This window comes from Ceratotherium simum, chromosome 10, assembly GCF_057802395.1.
Source record: "Ceratotherium simum simum isolate JZ-2026a chromosome 10, ASM5780239v1, whole genome shotgun sequence".
NCBI lineage: Eukaryota > Metazoa > Chordata > Mammalia > Perissodactyla > Rhinocerotidae > Ceratotherium > Ceratotherium simum.
Window position 1 is genome coordinate 77,787,401 of NC_141909.1, and position 21,275 is coordinate 77,808,675.

Here is a 21,275-nt window from a genome sequence, read left to right on the forward strand (position 1 = left end):
CATATTGGTGTAGCCATCTTTGGAAAATACAATCTGTTGCTCTGTTATAAGCCACCAAGATGAACAGCTACCAGACTGATCTTTCAGAAGTTCAAACCTCATCACCTAACTGCTACTGTGCTTAAAATGCCATGACTCACACTTATCCAATGCTTAACTGATATCACCTCAGTTTTCTCTCCCCCTGCATTTCTAGACACTTCTCTCATGCCCAACCTTCAACCTTTCAGAGCTACTTGCAATTTCCCAGACTCACTTGTATACCTTCTTCCTAGGGAAACCTTCCTTCCTTGCTTTTCTTTGCTTACTTCCCCTCATTTCTTTAGGAATCATTTCTCCTGAGCCATGGCCTCCTCTAGGATGCTCTCCTTGGAAGAAGCAGCCTGCAGCTGTGCTACATATACCAAGAGCAGGAACATGTCTTCTTATCCTGGCTTTGGCCCCAGCCAATTGTCTGACCTAGGGTTTCATTCATTTACCTGAGCAACAGTTCCCTCACTCTTCCATTCCCTCCCATCAATAGATGTTAATCTCAAGGGCTCTCCTTAACAAACATCCCTCAGGCTAAACGCTGTCTCAGAGTCTCCTTCCCAGGGAACTCAACCTACCCTGCAATGTACAGTGTAGGATGATTCCCATCTTTTACTACAATGGAAGATAAAGTGCTTGTAACTCATGCCACTGACAATGGGCTAATATCCCCAATTTATAAAGAACTCCTAGAAATTAAAAAAAAGGAGGAAAAATGGCAGTATTTATCAAAATTATTAATGCATTTACCCTTTGACATGGAAGTCCCACTTCTGGGAATTTATCCAGCACTGCAGTATAATTTGTTGAAGGAAAATGTTGAAGTTGGAAAAAACCCAAGTGTCCATCAATAGAGGACTGGTTAAATAAACTATTTACCTAAGTGAACACTCCGCAATTGGAGAAAGAAAGAGGAGGCCCTCTAGTATTGCTATGGAACGATTCCTGGGATATACTGTGATGCCCAAAAGTAAGGTGCAGAACCGGTCTGTTGAATGCAACCTTTTGTGTAAAAAAGAAAGGCACAATGACAAATAATCACACAAGCCAGCATCTGCATAAACAAATGCCAAAAGGACATATTAGGGACACCTTGAGAGGGCAGGGGGCAAAGATGTGGACAGAGCCAGAGACGGGAGGAGATTTTATTATGTTTAACTTTGGATGGGGTTTTAAACTTTAGAACCATGTGAATGCACAACCTTTCACAACACTGAGTTAAAAAAAAACCTCAAATCTATTTGGAATTAAGTTTGGTGAAAAGGATAAAGGAAGGATTATGAATCCAATGTAATATTTTCTCCAAATGGCCCCATGTTGCCCATCATCATTTACGTAAAATATCTTCTACTCACTCATTTCAAATGCCAGTTTTACCATAAACCAAAGATCCAGCTGTATTTGGATGTGTTTATTGTATTTGGTTCTCTTGATCTGTCCATGCACATCCCAAATTGCTTTTATTGCTACACCTTTATACTATGTTTAACATCCGGTATGACAAATCTCTCAATACTTTTATTTTCAAAATTTCCAGACTATTTTCTCATATTTATATTTTCTTATGATCTTCAGCATTTCCTTGTTTAATAATTGTTCTGATACTTTAATTGTGAAACATTCTACATAGATACATGTGTATGCATATATGTATGTATGTGTACACCTCTGTGTGTGTACATGTTTCTTCTTATTCAAGAGTGGGGTAGGTTTTTCTATTTATTCACACTGACTTTTATAGTGGCACTTTTCTTACTATAGCTTTAGCACATTTAAGTTCATTTTAAATATTAAATTTTTTAAATTAATATTTATATTTTTTCTAACTCATTGTAGACAGAAAAATCTGATTTCAAATATTAATTTAATTTTATTCTTTAGAATTCATTCTACCAACTTAATTAGCAACAATCAAGACTTAATTGTTTTAGGTAGAATTTAGGTGTTTTTTTTTTCCATTTATGCTTATTGTTTAGAAACCACTGATTAGCATTTCTTGATATGGGCAGATATCGCTTGTGGGATTAATGTTGTGACAGATGCTATAGAAGCAGGAAAAAAAGGAGAAGCAGCAGAATTATCCCTCACGACTCCTAGCTGTGTGCCTCCAGCTAGAGGCAGGTGAACCATGGCGCTGGCTACAGTTACAGGAGGTAGCCGACAAGGAGGAGAGATGCAGGAAGAGGCATCCTGTGAGAGTTCCTAGGGGAGGCAGCCCCGGGAATTTCCATCACAGATTTCTATCGAACCACACAAACGGAAAGAGGAAAGAAAACAACCCCCCAGAGCATGTGTATATACGTGGTTCATGTAAGTATATGGCAGTGCTTATTCCAGGAAGCACCGCTAGAAAGACGGGCCCGGGAGACCAGTGTAAAAACAACAGCCATCTGCTTGATGTCATTCAGGTGGGAAGAGAAATCCATAATTGCTATATAACTTCCCGATAGTGAGTATTCCACCAATCTTTTCAGACACATTCAGGGTTAAAGTAACAAGATATTGGGAATACTTAACATGAGTTTTTAACGTTTCCAGCAAGAATTACTAAGTTAAATACATATTTTATATCAACTAACTATGCTATGAACAGATGAAGAACAAGAGAGATACCAGTGGCCTTTACCATGACCTATTAAATAGCAAAGGAAATTTTCACAGCACTGCCTTTTTGGGTAAGTTTCTGTGGCAAGTCCTCTCCCTCCCTTAAAAAATTGAGCATATACAAAATGCACCCAGCTTTTACAGATTTAAAATAAATTCAGCAATAAGAATAGCAATACGAGTCCAAGAATACTTACTTTTCACTTTCATATCAACACATACTAGTGGCCAGGATATATCTAATTGTCGCTTTGGAGTGTTTCAAACCAGGTGAATTTCAAAGCACCCTGAAGTGTAACTGATAGAACTCCTGGCTATTTTAAGGCTATAGTTGGTCCAGGCGGAAAATACCCAAGATCAACATGGCACTTCACCCACCTGAAAGCACTGACGTTACCTTTGCTGATAGCACAATCCCTACCCAGTCTGTAGGGAGAGAGGAAGCTGTATTTTCAGGTAATTAGTGGGCATCTAGAGGCCGTGCTCTTGGCCTCTAAAGTAGGCAGACAACTTGATCTGGCGCGGCCTGGAGAACTAGTCTCAGTCAACAGGAGATGGCTTGGCTTTGAAAGACACCAGCAAAACTCATGTTCTGGGAGCAAAGGAACCACTCTCAAATGAATTCCTTCCAGCAAATTCCATCAGAGTAGACTATTTAGGGGCTAGAGTTTTAAGGCATAAGATCAGTTGTAACGTTTCACTTAAAGTACTCTTGATTGGGGCCGGGCCCATGGCACAGCAGTTAAGTGTGCGCGCTCCACTGCTGGCGGCCCGGGTTCGGATACCGGGCGCACACCTACGCACCGCTTGTCCGGCCATGCTGTTGGCGGCATCCCCTATAAAGTGGAGGAAGATGGGTGCAGATGTTAGCCGAGGGCCAGTCTTCCTCAGCAAAAAGAGGAGGATTGGCATGGATGTTAGCTCAGGGCTGATCTTCCTCACAAAAATAAATTAATTAAAAAAATAAAATATTCTTGATTAACTCAGGCAAAGTATGTGAGCATCAAGAGTTCTAGGCTAATTAATGAAATCTGTAAATGCCACTCTGGGTCAGGGGAGAAGATTAGGCCATAGATGATGTTAGAAGAATTGTTTCTCAGTTATGAATAGGTGACCAAATTACCGTAATACAATTATTTATTAGCACCTCAATTGTTAGCAATGCACACACAGGAAGCAAGCAAACTTCAAGTCAATCTAACAGATTTCATCATGGTTGTTTTGCGACTATAATAGTTGCAGTGTATAACAAGAGCTACATTAAGGTAGAGTTGTCTAAAGATGTAGTCAAGGAAGACTCACCTCCTCCCTGGAAGGTTTCCAGCAGAGGGTGGACTAGACGACTACCAGGCTGATGTGGGGCAGATTCGTGTTTTGGGAGGAAGCCTGGACTAGAAGAGCCTCAAGCCCATAACAACAGTATAGCCATAAGGTTCATCAAATATTAACTACCTTAAAATAATGCTAAAGGCAAATCTGAGGGCTCATTATGTGGTTGGCAGTATGCTAAAGGCTTTCCTATATGATTTCACTTAATCCTCACAAACATTTTGATGTGTGTACTTTATTATCCTCAATTTATAGGGAAGGACACTGAGGCTAGGAGTGGTCAGGAGATGTGCCCGAATTTGCATGGCTTGAGCTGGAAGCAAAGCCCCCAGGCGGTCCGACCTTGGAGGGTTGGCCCACCCTAACCATGCTGCTCTCTGCTAACGCCGGTCACCAGTGAGACAGCGGATGGAAGAGTGGTTCTAGGAAGACAAGTCTGGGGGCTCCTGGCTCTTCTCCTCCCCAGGAAGTGTCAGCAGGAGGTACTCACCAGGCCAACTCCCCTCCACCACCATTATCTTGCTTCATTATGGTCAGTGTTGTTCTAGTCAAATTTTACTCAAGCCCTTCCTTACACTACCATATTACCTGGAGTCCAGTGACTTCCTGGTCCCTGGTTCACAGGCCCCTGGGACTGGGCTTCCAGAACTCCCCAACCATGAGAAACCCTATTCCTATAATGGAACACTACTCAGCAATAAAAAAGAATAAACTACTGATACTCTCACAACATGGATAAATCTCAAATGCATTATGCTGAGTGAAAGAAGTCAGAATCAGAAGACCATATACTGTACAATTTCACTCATATGACAGTCTAAGAAAGCCAAAACTACAGAGTCAGAAAACAGACCAGTTGTTGCCAGGGACTGGGTCGGGGGGCAGGAGCTGATTACAAAGGGGGGCTGGGGACGGTTTTTGGAGTGATGGCACTGATCTGTATCTGAGTGCAGTGGCGATGACACTACTACATCCATTTGTCAAGACACACAGAACTGTACACTAAAAAGGGCTAACTTTACCGCATGTAAACTATGCCTTATGAAAAAAGAAAGTGGTATACCATACTAATAAGTACCTTCAGAGGAATAAAGGCAACTAATAAGGTGAGGCTAACAGGAAGTATAAGCTTCTAGTTAATAGCTAATGTTATGTAAAAGCAACTTCAAACTGATAAGTCACTTGACAAAAAGATTATGAAAACAACATGTAACTTAAAGGAGAAATAATAAACTTCATCCTATATCTCCCAGATAAAACAGGCCAATATTCTTTTCTTGGCATGCTCTGGCGGTACAAGTAGTGTTTAACAGTACTAATCTACTGTGCCACCCCTCGGTTTGAAAGACCAGATAAGAAAGCACACACATCACTTCTATTCTTGACCCTTCTTTAAATAGTCCATTTGATCTGCCAGGACACTGGCACTAAGAAATGAAGGGCACTCTAAACCCCCAGGACATCTGTTGGAAAACCAAAACAGTAGTTCAAATGAGTTGTCCGAGTGCAACGGAGATTATTTACCCCTTAAAAGTACAGGCATTTACTAGAGGAGAGATGGGCTTCCTGATGTGATACTTACTAATAGATACTTCCTTACTAATATTTTAACTAAAGGTCAAAGTAAAAAACAAACTCTTAAGTCCAAGAAAAATAAAGATGAATTGCATTATCATAAATCATTACATTTTACTTGCCTATAAAAAGGTATTTTAAAACTATAGGCCAAAATCTATGTTTCTTTCCCAAGTCAGGCTGACCAGCTGAGAGAAAAGGAGCAGCAGAGAAGGCACCCTGAGCCTGACCCTCTCCAAGCAAATGTAGGATTGTCAAAAAAAGGCGATCATTTCCCATCACTGGAGTGACACGTTATGAAGTTCTGTCATCTCTTCCTGTCATCTTCTTCATCTGCTACAGATGAAGGAAGCAGGATGTGGTCACCTCATCCTGTCTACGGCCTGTAACTGAAGTCTCCATTCTTGATCGTGGACTTTCTACCACCCTTAAATCAAATGTCACTGAAACCCACTTGCTCAGAATAGCGCTTTCTGGGTGGACAGAGACAAAAATGGATAGACAGGCATGATCAGTGGATGTGTGCTTAGATACTACCACAAAATTAATTTTAAAAATTAAGGGAAATCTGATTTCAAAAGTTCTAGGAAACTCGGTCTCTAGTGGCAGAAGAAAGGACAGGAAGAAATACAGGAAAGCAACACAAACAGAGTAAAATGGCAAGAAAAACCAGTACAGAAAACCCTAATTGGTAAAATCAACTTCACAAGAGTGAAAATCTGTTTCAGAGTTTCAGCCAAAATAAAAAGGAGTTTAAGGTAGGAATGAGCTTAAAGAATGCAATCAAAATTATCCTTTATTCTGCCAAAAGATGAGGTTAAACAAATTGTAAAATGAATTAACCTTCTAATACTTGAAGGCTATACTTCTCTGTATGAAAATTCCACCAGGAAAGATTTAAGTTAGATCAGAAAGGCATTTCCTAAAAGCAAAGACAAATGATATAACATGCTACTTAAGTAATCTTCTCTTATAGTCTAAAAGAAACAAAGAGCTCAACAGATTCTTGCACACTGGCCTCTACAGAAACGTGCTCGACTGATTTTACGTTTATTGAGCACTGTGTACTGAGTCCCGTCTGGGGGCAAAGCCAGAAAGAAACAGCCCCCGCCCTCCGGGAAGTCATAACCAATTTGGTAAGTAAAATAACATTCGCCCTGACCAGTACTGAACTACGCAGCTGCTGTTTCTGAATGCCAGAGGACCTTAAGGAAGGGAGGTAAGTTGGAGGATCGAAGTGTTAATGCCCAGGCGATGAGCTGGACTCTCCGCTGAGGGCTGGTTTGTTTCTGCCGCAGTACCAGGCGGGGAGGAGGGGTGCACACCCTAGAATAAAGCACAGCGCCGGCGCACAGCAGACCTCTCCAAGTCCACGTCGGCCCCGTGAGGCCTTCACATCAATTTTGTTTTTGGACTTGCCCTTTTTTTATTCCAGAGAAGTTTAAACATTTTATGGAGTTAGAGACTCAATTTTTAAAACATCAGTGCCTAAATACGTTTTTTTTAGAATGTTGGATCTTTATAATGATCCTTTTAGGTAAAGCAGCTGCAAAAACATCATTAAAAAAGCATATATTGTCACATGTAAGAGACTATTTTTATAAAGTTCAAAGTGATTGTGTATCTTGTAGAGGAATTGCTCCAGACTGCTAATATTTCTCTGGCTTTGTAACTCCTCCTCCCTGTCTCCCCTCCCCCCCAACCTTTTGCTAATAAATTCCTAGCTCTATAAACGAGCAGCAACCAACTAGGCTTTGAGAGGACATTCCTAAGCACATGTCTAGCTAGTTCTGCAGCCATCTTCCTACTGAAACATAAAACCCCAGCAAACCCCACTCCTTCCCTGTTGCTGACTAAGGGCCCAGCTGACTTCTGACATTTATCATAGAGCTGAAATAACAGAGAGGGCGGAACAGGAAAGACAGGTGCAGGCCTCTCTTGGGCATATTGACCTAACCCTCTCCTCCAGCCCCTTCACCTTATCAGCTCCTCCTCATCCTTCTGGTCTTAACTCATTTCATCCTGGAGACTTGAGGCCCGACCTACCACTTCTAAGAGTTCTCAGGGGAAGCGGTCTTCCCCTAGCCAGCATTGACCACAAGGGCCGTATTGTAACTGCAGGAGTTCTTATCTGCACCCCCCACTTGATTTCAAGAGCAAGGGCTCTGTCTCATTCATCTCGTCCTCACGACCCAAGAGTGCTTGACTTGGAGAATGAGAATGCATGAGGCAAGTCAAGTACTACACAGAATGTTTCTATTTCTAGTTAATTCCCATTTTCAAACTGCCGAGTGGGAAGTCATTCTTGAAACAGTTTTCCTTCTCACATATTAAAATTGTAATTATCAACAATTATCAGCACAAAAGAGGAACCACTCAGGCAGTCATGGCCTCCACAAACAGGGGTGTTCTTGGAATGGGTCTGGCACCACACCTGTCCATACAACCATACAACCACTGGAGCACTTCTCATGCTGTACTCACCACCACCACCCCACATTAATTGGGGAACTTTGCGGGGCTCGTCCTAGCGCCCCTGGTCTTAGAATTCTGCCTGCCAACACCTGATTACAGCTTTTAATAGAAAATGGATGGTTTCACATTTGATGATGTCACAGCCTTTACAGAAAGGTCCAAATTTTGACTGTGTTTTTCAATTCACCTTTACCTATTAACATGCTACTATTAAGCTCGTGGTTGCCAATCTAGCCCCTCAAATAATAAGTCTATATCAGGAAACATAAAGCCACCTGTGGCAAGGCAGATGCACCAGACAGAAAAGGAAAGCTTAGCTATCAAGAATTTTGTCTTTTACTACAAAGAAATTTCTTGTGTGTCAAGAATGAAACACATTTTTTCAAGGTGTGTTTAAGTCATGCATTATATCCAAAATGGGGAAAAGTTACTGGATAAAATTTTGATCATGGATTAGAACATTTATTCTCTGTTGATTCTAACATTTAAAGCAAAATCTACTCAAAGCTAGTACGTACTTTCACCATCTACAGTGCAGTCTAGGTTACTATGGGAAAATAGACAGCAGTTTGGAACATGGCTGACCAAATCCACAGCATCTCTGCACATTAACATATTTAATTGAAGCTCCCCATACAAGAAGGCAATCAGACAGTAAATGAAAGAAGGGGCTGCCTATAAGCAATTTAGATATAATTATTTTCAAACAATAATGACCTGAAAAATGGAGAAAAAAACAAAACCTCTCAGAGATCCAACAGAAAAAAAAAGTTGTAAAACAGCTAAAGAGAATAGGTATAGGTTTTTAAAAAACATAAAAAATTCAAAGTGCTCCTCTACTGAGAATTTTTTGGATTAGAATGGCAGTTTATACATGAACCATAATTCATTTTACTGTTTTAGTTTGAAGAAACAGAAAATGAAATCCTGGTAAGCCTTTTCTCACACCCTGTAGTACTGTAAAGTACAGGTTTTTTGTTTGTTTGCTTGTTTTAGGCTTGTCAGATATTGACAAGTCTTAACTAGCTTTCCACTAAATTCTGTTGGTTAGGTTTTATTTGGCCTCAAAATTACTATGGTTTAAATCTCTATTTCTCATTCAGTGATATTATTTCCAGACCTCCATGTTAAATACGCATCCCATTTCCTGGCCTGTATCCCACATCAATTTAATGACCCCAAGAAAACATTAAAATTTCTTACATATGTTGCCAAAAATAAGTAGACACTCGAAGTGGTATATAATTCCCATTTTATCACAATAATATCCATATGTTATGGTTATTTTCTGTATTAGGAATGACCAATTAATTTCCGTCAAAATTTCAAAGTCTCATCTCTATTTCAAAGATAATTTGGCATATTTTCTTTATGTTATACCAAAGTTTTCAAGAGATCTATATCATAACTTTTTGAAATACAGGTTAAATTCAAGTAACCTTCCTCTTTTTTTTCTATTGGAATTTCATTATCACTAAAAATTTTCCAAACCTTTTCGTTTTCCTAGGGACTCAGAAAGTGTAATGGACAAATGCACACCTAGTAAATGCTTACAATGCCGATACTGCTATACACCGAAAATATACTGTATTCAGGAAATTCTGAACAACCAACTCCTAATTTGTTAAATAATGTAGGAACTTTAAAGAATGTAATCGACTCTTTTCTTTAGGAATTCCCACAAAGCAATCACATCAAGACTTCAAATATTTATAGAAACGTGTCTCTAATCTCCCACCCCCAATCTTTGCCTTTAAGGTAAATTCCTCCCATTGTCAAAATTAAAGAGTTTTTAAAAATCATTCTTTCATTTCTGCTTATAAATTATATTGGGCGATAGTTACATAACGGTCATGATTTATGCCCCAGGTTAAAACTACAAAATTACATTAAAGGTCTCTGCTTACCATCTGCCCTACATACTAACAGATGAATTTTCTGAAATTGCTTTACCATGTAACTTGCCTATTCCAGAATGGAAAAGGAACCCCACATTTCGACTCCTGTCTGTTTATTCGGATGACCTTCCTGGGTCTCTTGTGAATCCCATCCAGCCCTATCTTCTTGCCTTTGCTAATTGTATTGCTTTTCCTGTCCCCTAACCCAGACACACAGGGAATGCAGCCCCTCTAGCTGGCTGACAGGAGCCTCACCTGCCTGGTGAGGCTATGAAGTTCTGCCCACAACAGGATTTTACCTTCTGAGAAGTATGGTCCGTCTGGTCACAGCTACAAAACTCAGCATCTAATTGGTTTTCATACAAAACAACACTACATGTAAAGTTTGTTCTTCAAACCTTCAATAAGCTCCCCAAAGCACACAGTCTGTCTACATATTTTTGTTTCCCTCAAGGAGACTAAAGCTGCGAAGTGCCTGTGACATTCTTTTAAAAATTTTTAGCATTTTTTTATTGTGGTAAAATCCATTGTTAAGTGTACAATTCAGTGGCATTAAATACATTCACTGTTGTGCAAACATCACCACCATCCGTCCCCAGAACTCTTCGACATTCTTATCATCATCTATGAGAGGCAGACGGAAAACTGCGTTAGTTTCTAATGATAAAAATCCAGTTTTAATTCATACAAGTGTAAGCCTGAAAAAGGTGTATCTTACTGTATGCTAGTAATACTTCAATAATACTGATTAAAAACAAAATGAGAAAGGATGCAGCGGGAGATGGGGCTGGAGACAATGGGGACCCAGGCCACGGAGGCGCAGGGGCAGGTAGGGCGAGATGGGGATTTTATCAGAAGACACAGGAGCCCTTGAAGAGTCTGAAGAGAGTAGCGGCATTCATTTACTCACTCACTGCCAACATTTTTGAGCACCTATGTTCCAGACACTGTACCAGCCACTGGAATTCGTCAGATGTGTGTTTCAGAAATTCACCCGGGCTGCATTATAGGTGGTTAAGGGGCGAAGCTAGCAATTTTTGCAATCATCTGGGTAAAAAGTACTAAATTAAGGCAGTAGCAGAGGGAATGGAGAGCAAAAGTTGTATGTATTTTTAGTTTACCTATTAATAAGGCCACTATTGAATCACTGATTCCATCATTTTGTACCTGTTTTTTAATCACTTGAAACAGTGGTTACTTAGGCTGGATAAATTTTATGTGGCACACCAAACAAGCATTAAGTAAGGTCTGTCAGCAACAAAGAAGCTGTGGTACAGGACGGTAACACACAAATTGAGCATGTGTTATGTTCAAGGCACCGGAGTGAAAATGGTCTAATTAGGTCAATATCATTTTGGTGGAATATTTACAGGCTGCTTAGAAGGAAAGCAGTTATTCCACAAGGCTTTTTGTGGATGAAACTGGAGATGACTTGAATTATCAACGCAGAAATGGTTAAATAGACTGTAGGAAACCATACTGTGAAATACCATGCAATAGATCTATGTGTAGTAATGGGGAATGTTATCCAACATACACTATTAAGTAAAACATGAACGGCAGAACGTATTACACAGCGTGATGAAATTTACGTAAATCATTGGTATGTTTACATGTGTAAATATCTCTATACAGAGAAAAAGGTCAGAAAAGAATATACATAAGGGGGTTGGGAATGAGAACGGGGGGAACTTTCAGTTGGTGATCCATACTGCAATGGGAATATAGCCATGTATTCCTTCTATAAAAAAATCCAGTTTTATAGGTTAGTATACCAAGTGAGTAGATTGCATTACATCATAGGCTCATAGTTCTTCCATACAATCTTTATTGGTCATTCAAATCAGATAACGATCCTCATAATAATGGCTAAGACTATATAAGAATGTGTGTGTGCACATGCATGCGTGTGCAAACGTGTGTATCTTTTTAAAAAATTGGTCAAATTACTTTTACACGGTATTTTTTAATGACTGGTAGTTAACGTGTATCAGAGGACATTTGAGATGAGAACATACTGGTTTTTGCAAAAGGTTTTTCCTTGAGTTACAAGAAAACCATTTAAGAGAAATACATAATATATTTAATTTATTCTCACTTAAGTAATTAACTATAAGGTAATCTTTAGAACACAAAACTATTCTTTTAGAACACAAAACTATTCTTTGCAAATGAGCAAGTCAAATTATAACAGTCTTTGATATTTCAGCTCAAAACACACTAAAATAGCATGCAAGTGGTACTTTCCTATTTTTACAATTATATTTGAAGTGCATGTTGAGGCCATAGAAGTCATTTGGTAAGAGTAGACATGGAGTCAGTGCTCTACCCATCTGGGCTCAGTCACGGATTTTGTTTTCTTGGTTTTCAGGTTAATATCTCCTAGAAATAATAAGTGGAAAATTGGGCACAGAATGGCAGAGACTTTTATTTCTTAATTTTGTAAAGAATGTTTTAAAAGGCTTTTTACAGAAGATCATTGAACAACTTCTGCTCAGCTACAATTGAAAAATTAATTTAAGGGCCTTGTTCCAAATAGAATTTTTCAGACAGACTAAAATTGTACTATTCTCAGCCTCAGCCTACTTAAAGTTAAAAAAAAAAAAAAAAAAAGGCAAGATAGTAGGTGTAAATGACTAAGAAAGGCCCCAGAGGATGCTCTGGAAAGCCGATGGTTGGGAGCTTCATGCAGAATGCCTTAATAAGAAGTCTAGACTATCTGTAACTTGCTGATTGTGAGGAAAACCAGATTATTAAGAAAACTTGTGAGGCGAACAGCTACAGGATTTGAAAAATGCATGTGAAATTCGAAGTGATGCATGGGAACAGGGATTCCAACACTCCTTTACTTTAGTCCGCAGCACTAATGATCTATGACCCCAGTGACATGTAGGAGTGACTCGTATCACAGATGCAAAAAATGCCACAGGAAGGGGGGGACAAACATCTTTAAGTGTCAAAAGGGAGTTGTAAAAATGAGGGCAGGGGGTCCGGCCCCGTGGCTTAGCGGTTAAGTGCGCGCTCTCCACTACTGGCGGCCCGGGGTTCGGATCCCCGGCGCGCACCGACACACCGCTTCTCCAGCCATGCTGAGGCTGTGTCCCACATACAGCAACCAGAAGGATGTGCAACTACAACATACAACTATCTACTGGGGCTTTAGGGGAAAAAAAGGAGGAGGATTGGCAATAGATGTTAGCTCAGAGCTGGTCTTCCTCAGCAAAAAGAGGAGGATTAGCACGGATGTTAGCTCAGGGCTCATCTTCCTCACAAAAAAAAAAAAAAAAATGAGAGCAGGAAGAAGATAGAAATTACAAAATCTGTCACACCTAAAAGTTGTTAGCGTGGACTGAGTTGAACAATTACAGCACCAGATGAGCAGACAAGGCAAGTAGGCTGCCCTTTGTGCAAATTAAAAAAATGCGTCTCTTTTTCCAGGTGGGCTCTGGGCACTAGAAGGGTGGAGGGGCACAGACTGTTTCAGTTCCATTTACCCCTTTGTCTGGGCAGCCTTGTGCAGTGAACAACATGTACAACTCGGGAAAATTACTAGTTAGTAGTTTAGTTACAGGATGAGAAACATGAACCTATTTGTTTGACTTGAATGATTCAATAGGAAAGAATAGACAATTTGGTAAGGAAACAGACACAGTTTCATTTAGCAAACCACTTGTTAAATTATCTGAGCTGAGAATTTTAAGAGACTGCATCAGAAATAGTTCATTTATGTCTTGGTTATTTTTGTCAAGAGTTGAGAAATCAGTCACAAAATAACCCATAAAGAAATGAGATATGAACACCTATGATATTGTGATTTATAAGAAATACATATTTGATTTTAGACCCCAGTTCTGGCACAGAGCTCCTAAAACCCTTGGAATTTCCTAAGTGATGAGAGCTATAAAGGTGTCTTTTGTTATGTTAATGAGGTGACTTTTGGACCACACTGAAGGATGGGGGCTGGTTGCAAGGGGAGCCAACCAGTGATTAGACGATTGGGACTTGGAGTTCCACCACTCCCCTACCCCTGGGGGCAGAGAGGCTGGAGATTGTGCTCAATCACCAATGGCCAGTGATTTAATCAATTGTGCCTGTGTAATGAAGCCTCCATAAAAACCCAAAAGGATGGGGTTCAGAGAGCCCCATGTTGGTGAACATGTGGAGATTCGGGGAGAGGGAGGCAGGAGGAGGCATGGAAGCTCTGCACCCCTTCCCCATACCTTGCCCTGTGCCTCTCTTCCATCTGGCTGTTCCTGAGTCATATCCTTTTATAATAAACCAGCAATCTAGTAAAGTAAAATGTTTCTCTGAGTTCTGTGAGCTGCTCTAGCAAATTAATCGAACCTAAGGAGGGGTTCATTGGAACTTCCCATCTAGAGCTGGTCAAAGAGAAGCACAGGTGACAACCTGGACTTGCAACTGGTGTCTGAAGTGGGAGTGGGGGTGACTGAGCTCTTCACCTGTGGGATCTGACGCTATCTCCAGGTAGATAGCGTCAGGATTGAGTTGAACTGTAGGACACCCAGCTGGTGTCTGAGAATTGCTTGGTGGTGTAAAATGACCCCCTCCCTAAACACATGATAGAAATGGGTGCAGAACATATTTTAACACCACACACAATTAACATTGCTTTTCTATTTCTCCACGAGGGACTGCCTGCTTCCTCTTTTCTAAACATATTTGGAAATCTGTCGGTCACGATGGCCTCAAAAGCTGCACCTTTATAGCAGAGCTGTTCTTAGAAAGGAGGACCGAGGTGGGTGGGACTCCCACTGAGATCAAACATCAAGTGCCTTTCCTGCTTTTCCTGGGCCCACCCTCTCCCCATCTAGTCCCTCTGGCAAGCACATTTATTTTACTGATAATGGAATCAGCATCTTGAAAAACAGTTTGACAACAGAATATGAACTCATTGAGATATTCTTAATTACCCTATTGGTTTACTCCCCATTCACTCCCACTCTTTCCCCAATTAAGTACTAGCATCCAAATATCCCAGAAGCCACGAATGAATGCTCAGGCAACTCGCAGATTCCATGAGAAATACAGCAAGACATCAGGCCTTGTTCATTCTAGTAAAGAAAAAACTGACCAGGTTGCCTGGAGAGGTCTCAGTGCCCACCAAAACAGGTGTGAACATCTGCTGCCCAGGTTCTGACCACCCTGGGAAGAGGAGCGTATGAACGACAGCGATGTTCTCCTGGGGCCAAGGACACAAAGGAAGAGGGAGGGCCGAGAGGAACACAGAGTGGAGAGGGCCTTCCCCATCCACGGTGAGAGCGGGCGAGGAAGACATGGTGGTGTAGAGAAGAAAGGCTGCGGGCTCCTGGCTGTGGTTACTCGGCGTGAGGACCTAGCTCTGGAAGGTGTCCCAAGTTTCAATACCTCACAGCAGCGCATTTTCTTTAATTGTACATTAGCAAAATCCTTCCTTGAAATTACCGTAAATACCTAAAGATGCCTCTGAAAAAGGCCTTCCTCTTCAAGGAAAAAAGCCAGGCTTTCTTACCTCAATAATGTAGAGGACCACGTTCTTGTAGAAGCAGTACAATATGCACTTGGTCACCCGATTGTAGCTCCAGGCGCCGTGAACCAACAGGAGCTTCTCCAAGTAGGAGAACTGAAAAAGGAAAGTCACATGTTCAGAAGAACCCATCATTCAGGAGTAACAGTCACAAAATGTCTTTCCGAGCAGAAGGCAGATAAGGTAGTAGAGGAAACCAGATGCTGCAGGTAACCTGAGAAAACTGTTCATTAAAGGCAGAGCTTTCAGGCCCAGGAGGAACAACTAAAATCTCCTCTTAAATCTACATAATCATTATTTCCCCAAACACGCTGCTGGATGTTGCTATTCTCAAGAAATTCTATTTACGCAAATGCCTTTTTAGGATCATAAATATTAAAGGAAGGTGAACACCTGAACTAGAAGAAAAGAAAAATATAATGGGAATTAGATGCCTCTATTCAATCACAAAATTTATGGTGACAACAGGAGCAAGGGACAGAGACACTCACGCACCAGTATTCCTTTAAACAAAAGGACACCCATATACACGCGATCTATTTCCACTGTCAGCCCGCAGGTTAAAAACAATTACGCGCACGGAGAGACACACAGGCGCGCACACACACACACACACTCTCTGCCTCCTTCTATATTTATTTTGTTCTCCGTTTTTGCCTCCAACAAGGACAGAGCACCTCCTGCTAGAGTGCTATGCAGTCAGAAAGAACAAAACACCAATAGGCAGCTCACTGGTACTATGCTGAGAGGAATGTATGGGCTTTTGAAATCTGAAATATTGCAATAGTCCAATAAAATACTAGCATCCTCTTTGGGGCAGGGGTCTTTGGGCACCACTGAAATCACGCCTACTTAGCCTCCCCTTAGTGTGGCTCTTTGCCTTCTGTGTCCTATTTCACGAAGGTCCCCAAAACTGTGAACATTGAGCTGGAGGGGGGAGATGAGTTTTTTAGTTTTGCAGATTGTGCTGTGCTCTGGCATGGTGCACTGTTAGGGGCAATCTTGTTTAAACTCACGGCTTCTACACATTCGATTAGCCTCAGACGGCATTGAGGTCCCCCTTGGTTGCCTTGAACATCAACCTTAACTCCCCGTTCTGAGTCGCAGGGTAGTCCACAAGCTCAAACCCCATTATTCTCCTAGGAGAGATAATCAGCCTGCATTGAGAACATCCACAAATACTAGAAATTCTTTTGCTATTGTAAACTTCCTATTAATTTCAGTTTACTTTTGAAATTAAATTTGTAGAAAAGACTCTAACTGAAAATACAATATTTTTTAAAATATAGTTTTTTCAAGAGGAAGCCACATAATACTTTCCATTAGTACCAAAGAAGGGAACTTAATCCGATATGACACCACCTTTCAATGAGTTCTTCCAGAAGATCAGGGTGAGGCAGGTCACTCATCTCCAGACTCCAAAAGCTAAATGATGACTTCAAAATGGCAGGAGTAGGTGCATGTGGAAAAATACAACTCCCCATAAAGGCTCATTAAGGATTCCAAAGGGGAATGGGGAATCATAAAATAATTAGCTAAACAAATAAAAAGGAAGTTTGTATTTGACCTGGACCCCCTGATGCTAAACTTCAACGGGCACAGAGAACATCTGCTGGAGTCATCCGGAATGTCTCAAGCTTAGCGCTACAATGATTTGTTTTCAGGAAAAAGATACATATATCCTAAATCAAATGCTGTTTTCATGAGGTCATTCAAAAACACTAAGAAGGGAGGGGACAGGAACGATTCTGTCTGAGGAGAACAGGCAGCTGAGGGCCAGGGGCGCCAGCACAGGCTGCCCTCAGGCAAAGCAGCAAATCAGGGCCGGTGGGCAGAGCCGGGGCTGCCCCTGTGGGTAAGGCCGCCACAGGCAGGAGAGACACGGAACCAGAGCTTTGCCTACTTCATAATTTTCCCAAGGACAAGCCTTTGAGCTCAATTTTTTTCTCCTGTATATAACCCTCCAGGGCACTTTCTCAAAAACTCAATCAAAAATGTATTCATCCACATTAAAATAAAAATATAAAGCAAAAGGTGTTAACTTCAACCAAAGACATTTATCGTTTCATTAGGGGCAAAGGAATTCATCCACTTGTGGCATTTCCCGCTTAGTAACTAAGGCAGAGGAAGCACACTGTTGGGTGCAGAGGGTGTAACCCAGGAGGGATGCCACCCTGAAATAATGGGATCTCTGCCCACTCGGAACAGGACCACGAACAGGAGAGATGAAGACCCACAGACACATGGGGCTGTTCCTTAGTTCCTCTGGCGGAGGTGACTACTCCGCCGGAGGGGCAAGAAAACCCCAAAATAGAGTTATAAAGCCCTGCCCCCCTCTCCACCCTTCTTTGATGTTTTTAATTTGAAGAGAGCGACTGCTCCAGACTCCACGTCCTGTTAGTATGCAGTTTCAATAAAGCTGGTCATGGAATCTCCCTTCCCTAGGCATTTTAAAGAAAAAGACAGACAAATATTTGCCTGGAACTCCTAGGAAACCTCTAAAGATCCTCCAGCCATATGATGCTATAACTCAAGTATTTAATAATGCTGGGGTGTATAACATCTACGGTTGCTGACAGACTACAGGAAGCCTGAGTCCCACAGGCCTTGGAGTAGTTGACTTGGGAAAGTAAACGGGCAGGTGTGCGGGGCTGGTCCCCAAGGTCACACGCAGGGCTGGTGTTTTCTGACCCTGGATGCTTAGACTTGAAGCAGGTCACCTAATGCGAAGGAGCCCCAGGTTTCCCACCTGTAAAATCAGAATTCCTTTTCCTACCTACTTTAGCAATTATCTTGAGGATTTATTTGAAGTCAACAAAGGAACAACGTTGTTTTCATACACTTCTCAGAGCCATGAAGATTTTGTAATTCCTCTGTGTTTGCAGGACCACGAGCTGGGAGGGAATCCGCATGAGGTGATCTAATGCAGAGCCCTCTTTCGGGGAAGTGGAGCCCCAAAGCTACAGAGGACCAACCTGCAGCCCTGGGGTTGTTCGAAGCTCTTTCATGTTTTATATGCAGGCCCTGGTTTCAGCTTGAAGGGAGAAAAAGGCATTATTACTTGTGTTCACATGATTAAGGTTAACACATTCTTCAAAAGACTAGACACTGGAGGAACACGAGGGAGCTCTAGCTAACCAGCAAACGGGCAGGCGTGTAATTACGACATACTGCAACCTGGAGACAGGGGGAAACGAGCTGTGTTCATTGTGATGTCTAGATTTTCTGGATGACCAAGCAGGCCAACTGATCTAGATATGTACCCTAGGGGTCAGGAGGTTGGCTATGTTCCTTCACTTTCTGGCTGTCATTAAAGAGTAGACAGTTTCTTTCATCCTCAGGCTACCTGTACAGTAACCACAAAGTGCATCAGGAGCTTCTGCACGCAATATTCCATCCAGAGAGGAATCGGCGGAAATTGGCCTAACTGCAGGGGGCTGTTTGCTACTGTCCATGGGGTAATTACCACCCAAACCCTGTTTATGCTCTCAGCAATTCATCTCACAGCAGTGACCCTGGGCAGCAGCTGTAAATCACTGCCTTCCCCTGATCTTAAATGCCTGATGAGAGAGTGTTCCAGCACCTTCTGAAAGAGGGGAGATGCCAGGATGGAGATGGTAGACAATGGATGCTATGAGCACAGCCACTCTTCGGCATGAGAGGGCATAAGGAAAAGCACACGTAGCAGATGTGGGAGTTGAGGGTAAGAGATAATTATTAGTAGGATCAGAGACCTATCTGTCAGGAATGACACCTGGCCTGGATGACAGAAAGCTCAGTCAACCCCACAGCTGGCCAAAAGAAACTCAACCGCAGGACAGGGCCTCCAAACTGCATAAGATCAAGACTACACAGAAATCTAAATACACCGGTGGTTTCGTCTAGATGGCAGCCTTAAAAGGGGTGGCAGAGTTTTTAGGGCTGAGCTGACGGTCAAACACCAACCAGACCTTCATGCCCAGCTGACATCTCTGTCAGCAGGATAGGACAGCTGGTCAACCACGCCTCTGACCTGTGCAATGGCATAATCCGAGTTGTTGGTCGCCTGCATGCCTTCGTTCCCACTGATTCCCACACCCACATGGGCTGTCTGGATCATCCCAACGTCATTGGCACCGTCCCCGATGGCAAGGGTGATGGCCTTTACTCGCTTCTTAACTATATCCACTATCTCAGACTTCTGCAGAGGAGACACTCTGTAAGAGAAGAAAGAGAAATTATGACTATACATGCCTTTCCACAGGAAACAGCTGTAATCTACATTTAGCTGCATTAAAAGGGCAGTTATTGGACAATTTCCAAATTCAATGCATACATTTTATGCTCATGTGCAAAGAAGCTTTCGGAAAACAGTAGCTTGTGGCTTTCAAGTTTTTGCCAACTTCACAGATGAAATACACAACTCAAAACTAACTTAAAACACAGCCATTTGTGATCACTGTGCTCAGTGGGAGCCATACATGCAAACTCCTCAGGGGCACGTGTGCCCTCCTGAAAGATAAAGGCAGTTAAGCTAATTACAGAGGTTTTAGGAAATGTCTTCCCAAAAAATCAGAAAACTAGCACAGATCCCATTTTTGCTTTGCTGTACATCACACACAACCTAGGGCTGGCAAGGGAATTTTCTATAAAATCTGCTTTCACAGAAGGGGAAGAAAATTGGCAGGCCTTGAGAAGTGCAGAAAGAGTACTAGAGTAAGAGGAAAGAAGAAAGACTTCTCCATCTCCACCCCAGAGATGGAGACAGTGTTTGAAGGGCAGCCAAGGCAGAAGGATTTAAGGGGAGTCACGGGGTAGAAGGTGTGCTAAAGCTGAACTATGTAGAAGCACAACCCAAAGGGAAGATATGAGCAGCCTTTGCCTAAGAGGGGCTGTTTCCACAAGGAATCAGAGAAGGTGGGCTATTTTTCACAAGTCCTCAAGTTGTCTGAAAAGAAGACCCAATACAAATCTATGGGGTCTAAATCACAGCAATGTTAATTATAATGGAGTGTTTGTTCAGTGTATAGGATCAGACAATACAACATGATGAAACTACCAGTCCCTCAAGACTGATTTATTCTAAATTCTGAATTGGTGAGCTGATATTTGATTTGGGAAATTTACAGGTAGACTCCTGAATGACTAAAACACACACACACACACACACACAGAGTAAAAGACATTTCTGGGTTTCCCAGAGGTATGTATACTGGCCACACTCGCATACGGCCTGTACTGTACTTATAAACTAGAATGGACACTCAAAGACTTTCTCAGTAGAACTATGACCTCTCAAATGGCCTCCAACCCACAAAAATACCTGTTTCCAACAGAAAACTTAAATTTTGCCTTACATTGAATTTTACCAGCCCTAGAAAGAAATGTTTGGTGAGACAGTAGCTGAATTTAAAGCACAGGTTCTCTGAAAGCCTTTGCTCAGTTACAAAGAAATGAAAATTAGCAAGTTAGAAAAACAGAATCTAAGGGTTGAAAGGGCTTTAGGAGCCATGTTGTATGATCTAATATTTCTTTTACCATTTCCCAGGGATTTTCAATGATGGGAATTGACTGCCTCCTCGGGCAATTGCAACCACTAAAACTTATTATTACTTTTTTGTTGTTGATAAGCATACTTGAAAGCACTAATTTTGTCCTCTGGGTTAGACTAGAACAAGTATAACTGTTCTTCCAATTACTAGGAAGGCTGAAATATAAGGACCCCTGTCACATCATTTCTCCTAAATTTAGCTCAGTTTCTGCTGGCTGAATAGTCTCAGGTCCTTCAGCCATTATTTAATAGGTGTGCTTCAGAACTTAAAGTAGCTTCCAAGTATGATCTTCTAGACAGCTAAGAGCAG

The 21,275-nt window shown here is 41.6% G+C and overlaps 1 protein-coding gene across 1 annotated transcript in view; it reads right to left on the reverse strand.

Moving 5' to 3' along the window:
- ATP8A2 (ATPase phospholipid transporting 8A2) overlaps positions 1-21,275 on the reverse strand; it is a 507,110-nt gene that overhangs the window by 213,552 nt on the left and 272,283 nt on the right. The window contains exons 25-26 of the mRNA XM_014791223.2: positions 19,448-19,631; positions 15,421-15,531 (exon numbers count right to left, since the gene is read on the reverse strand). Of these exons, the coding sequence (XP_014646709.1) occupies positions 15,421-15,531; positions 19,448-19,631 (295 nt within the window). The remainder of the gene's footprint in view (positions 1-15,420; positions 15,532-19,447; positions 19,632-21,275) is intronic.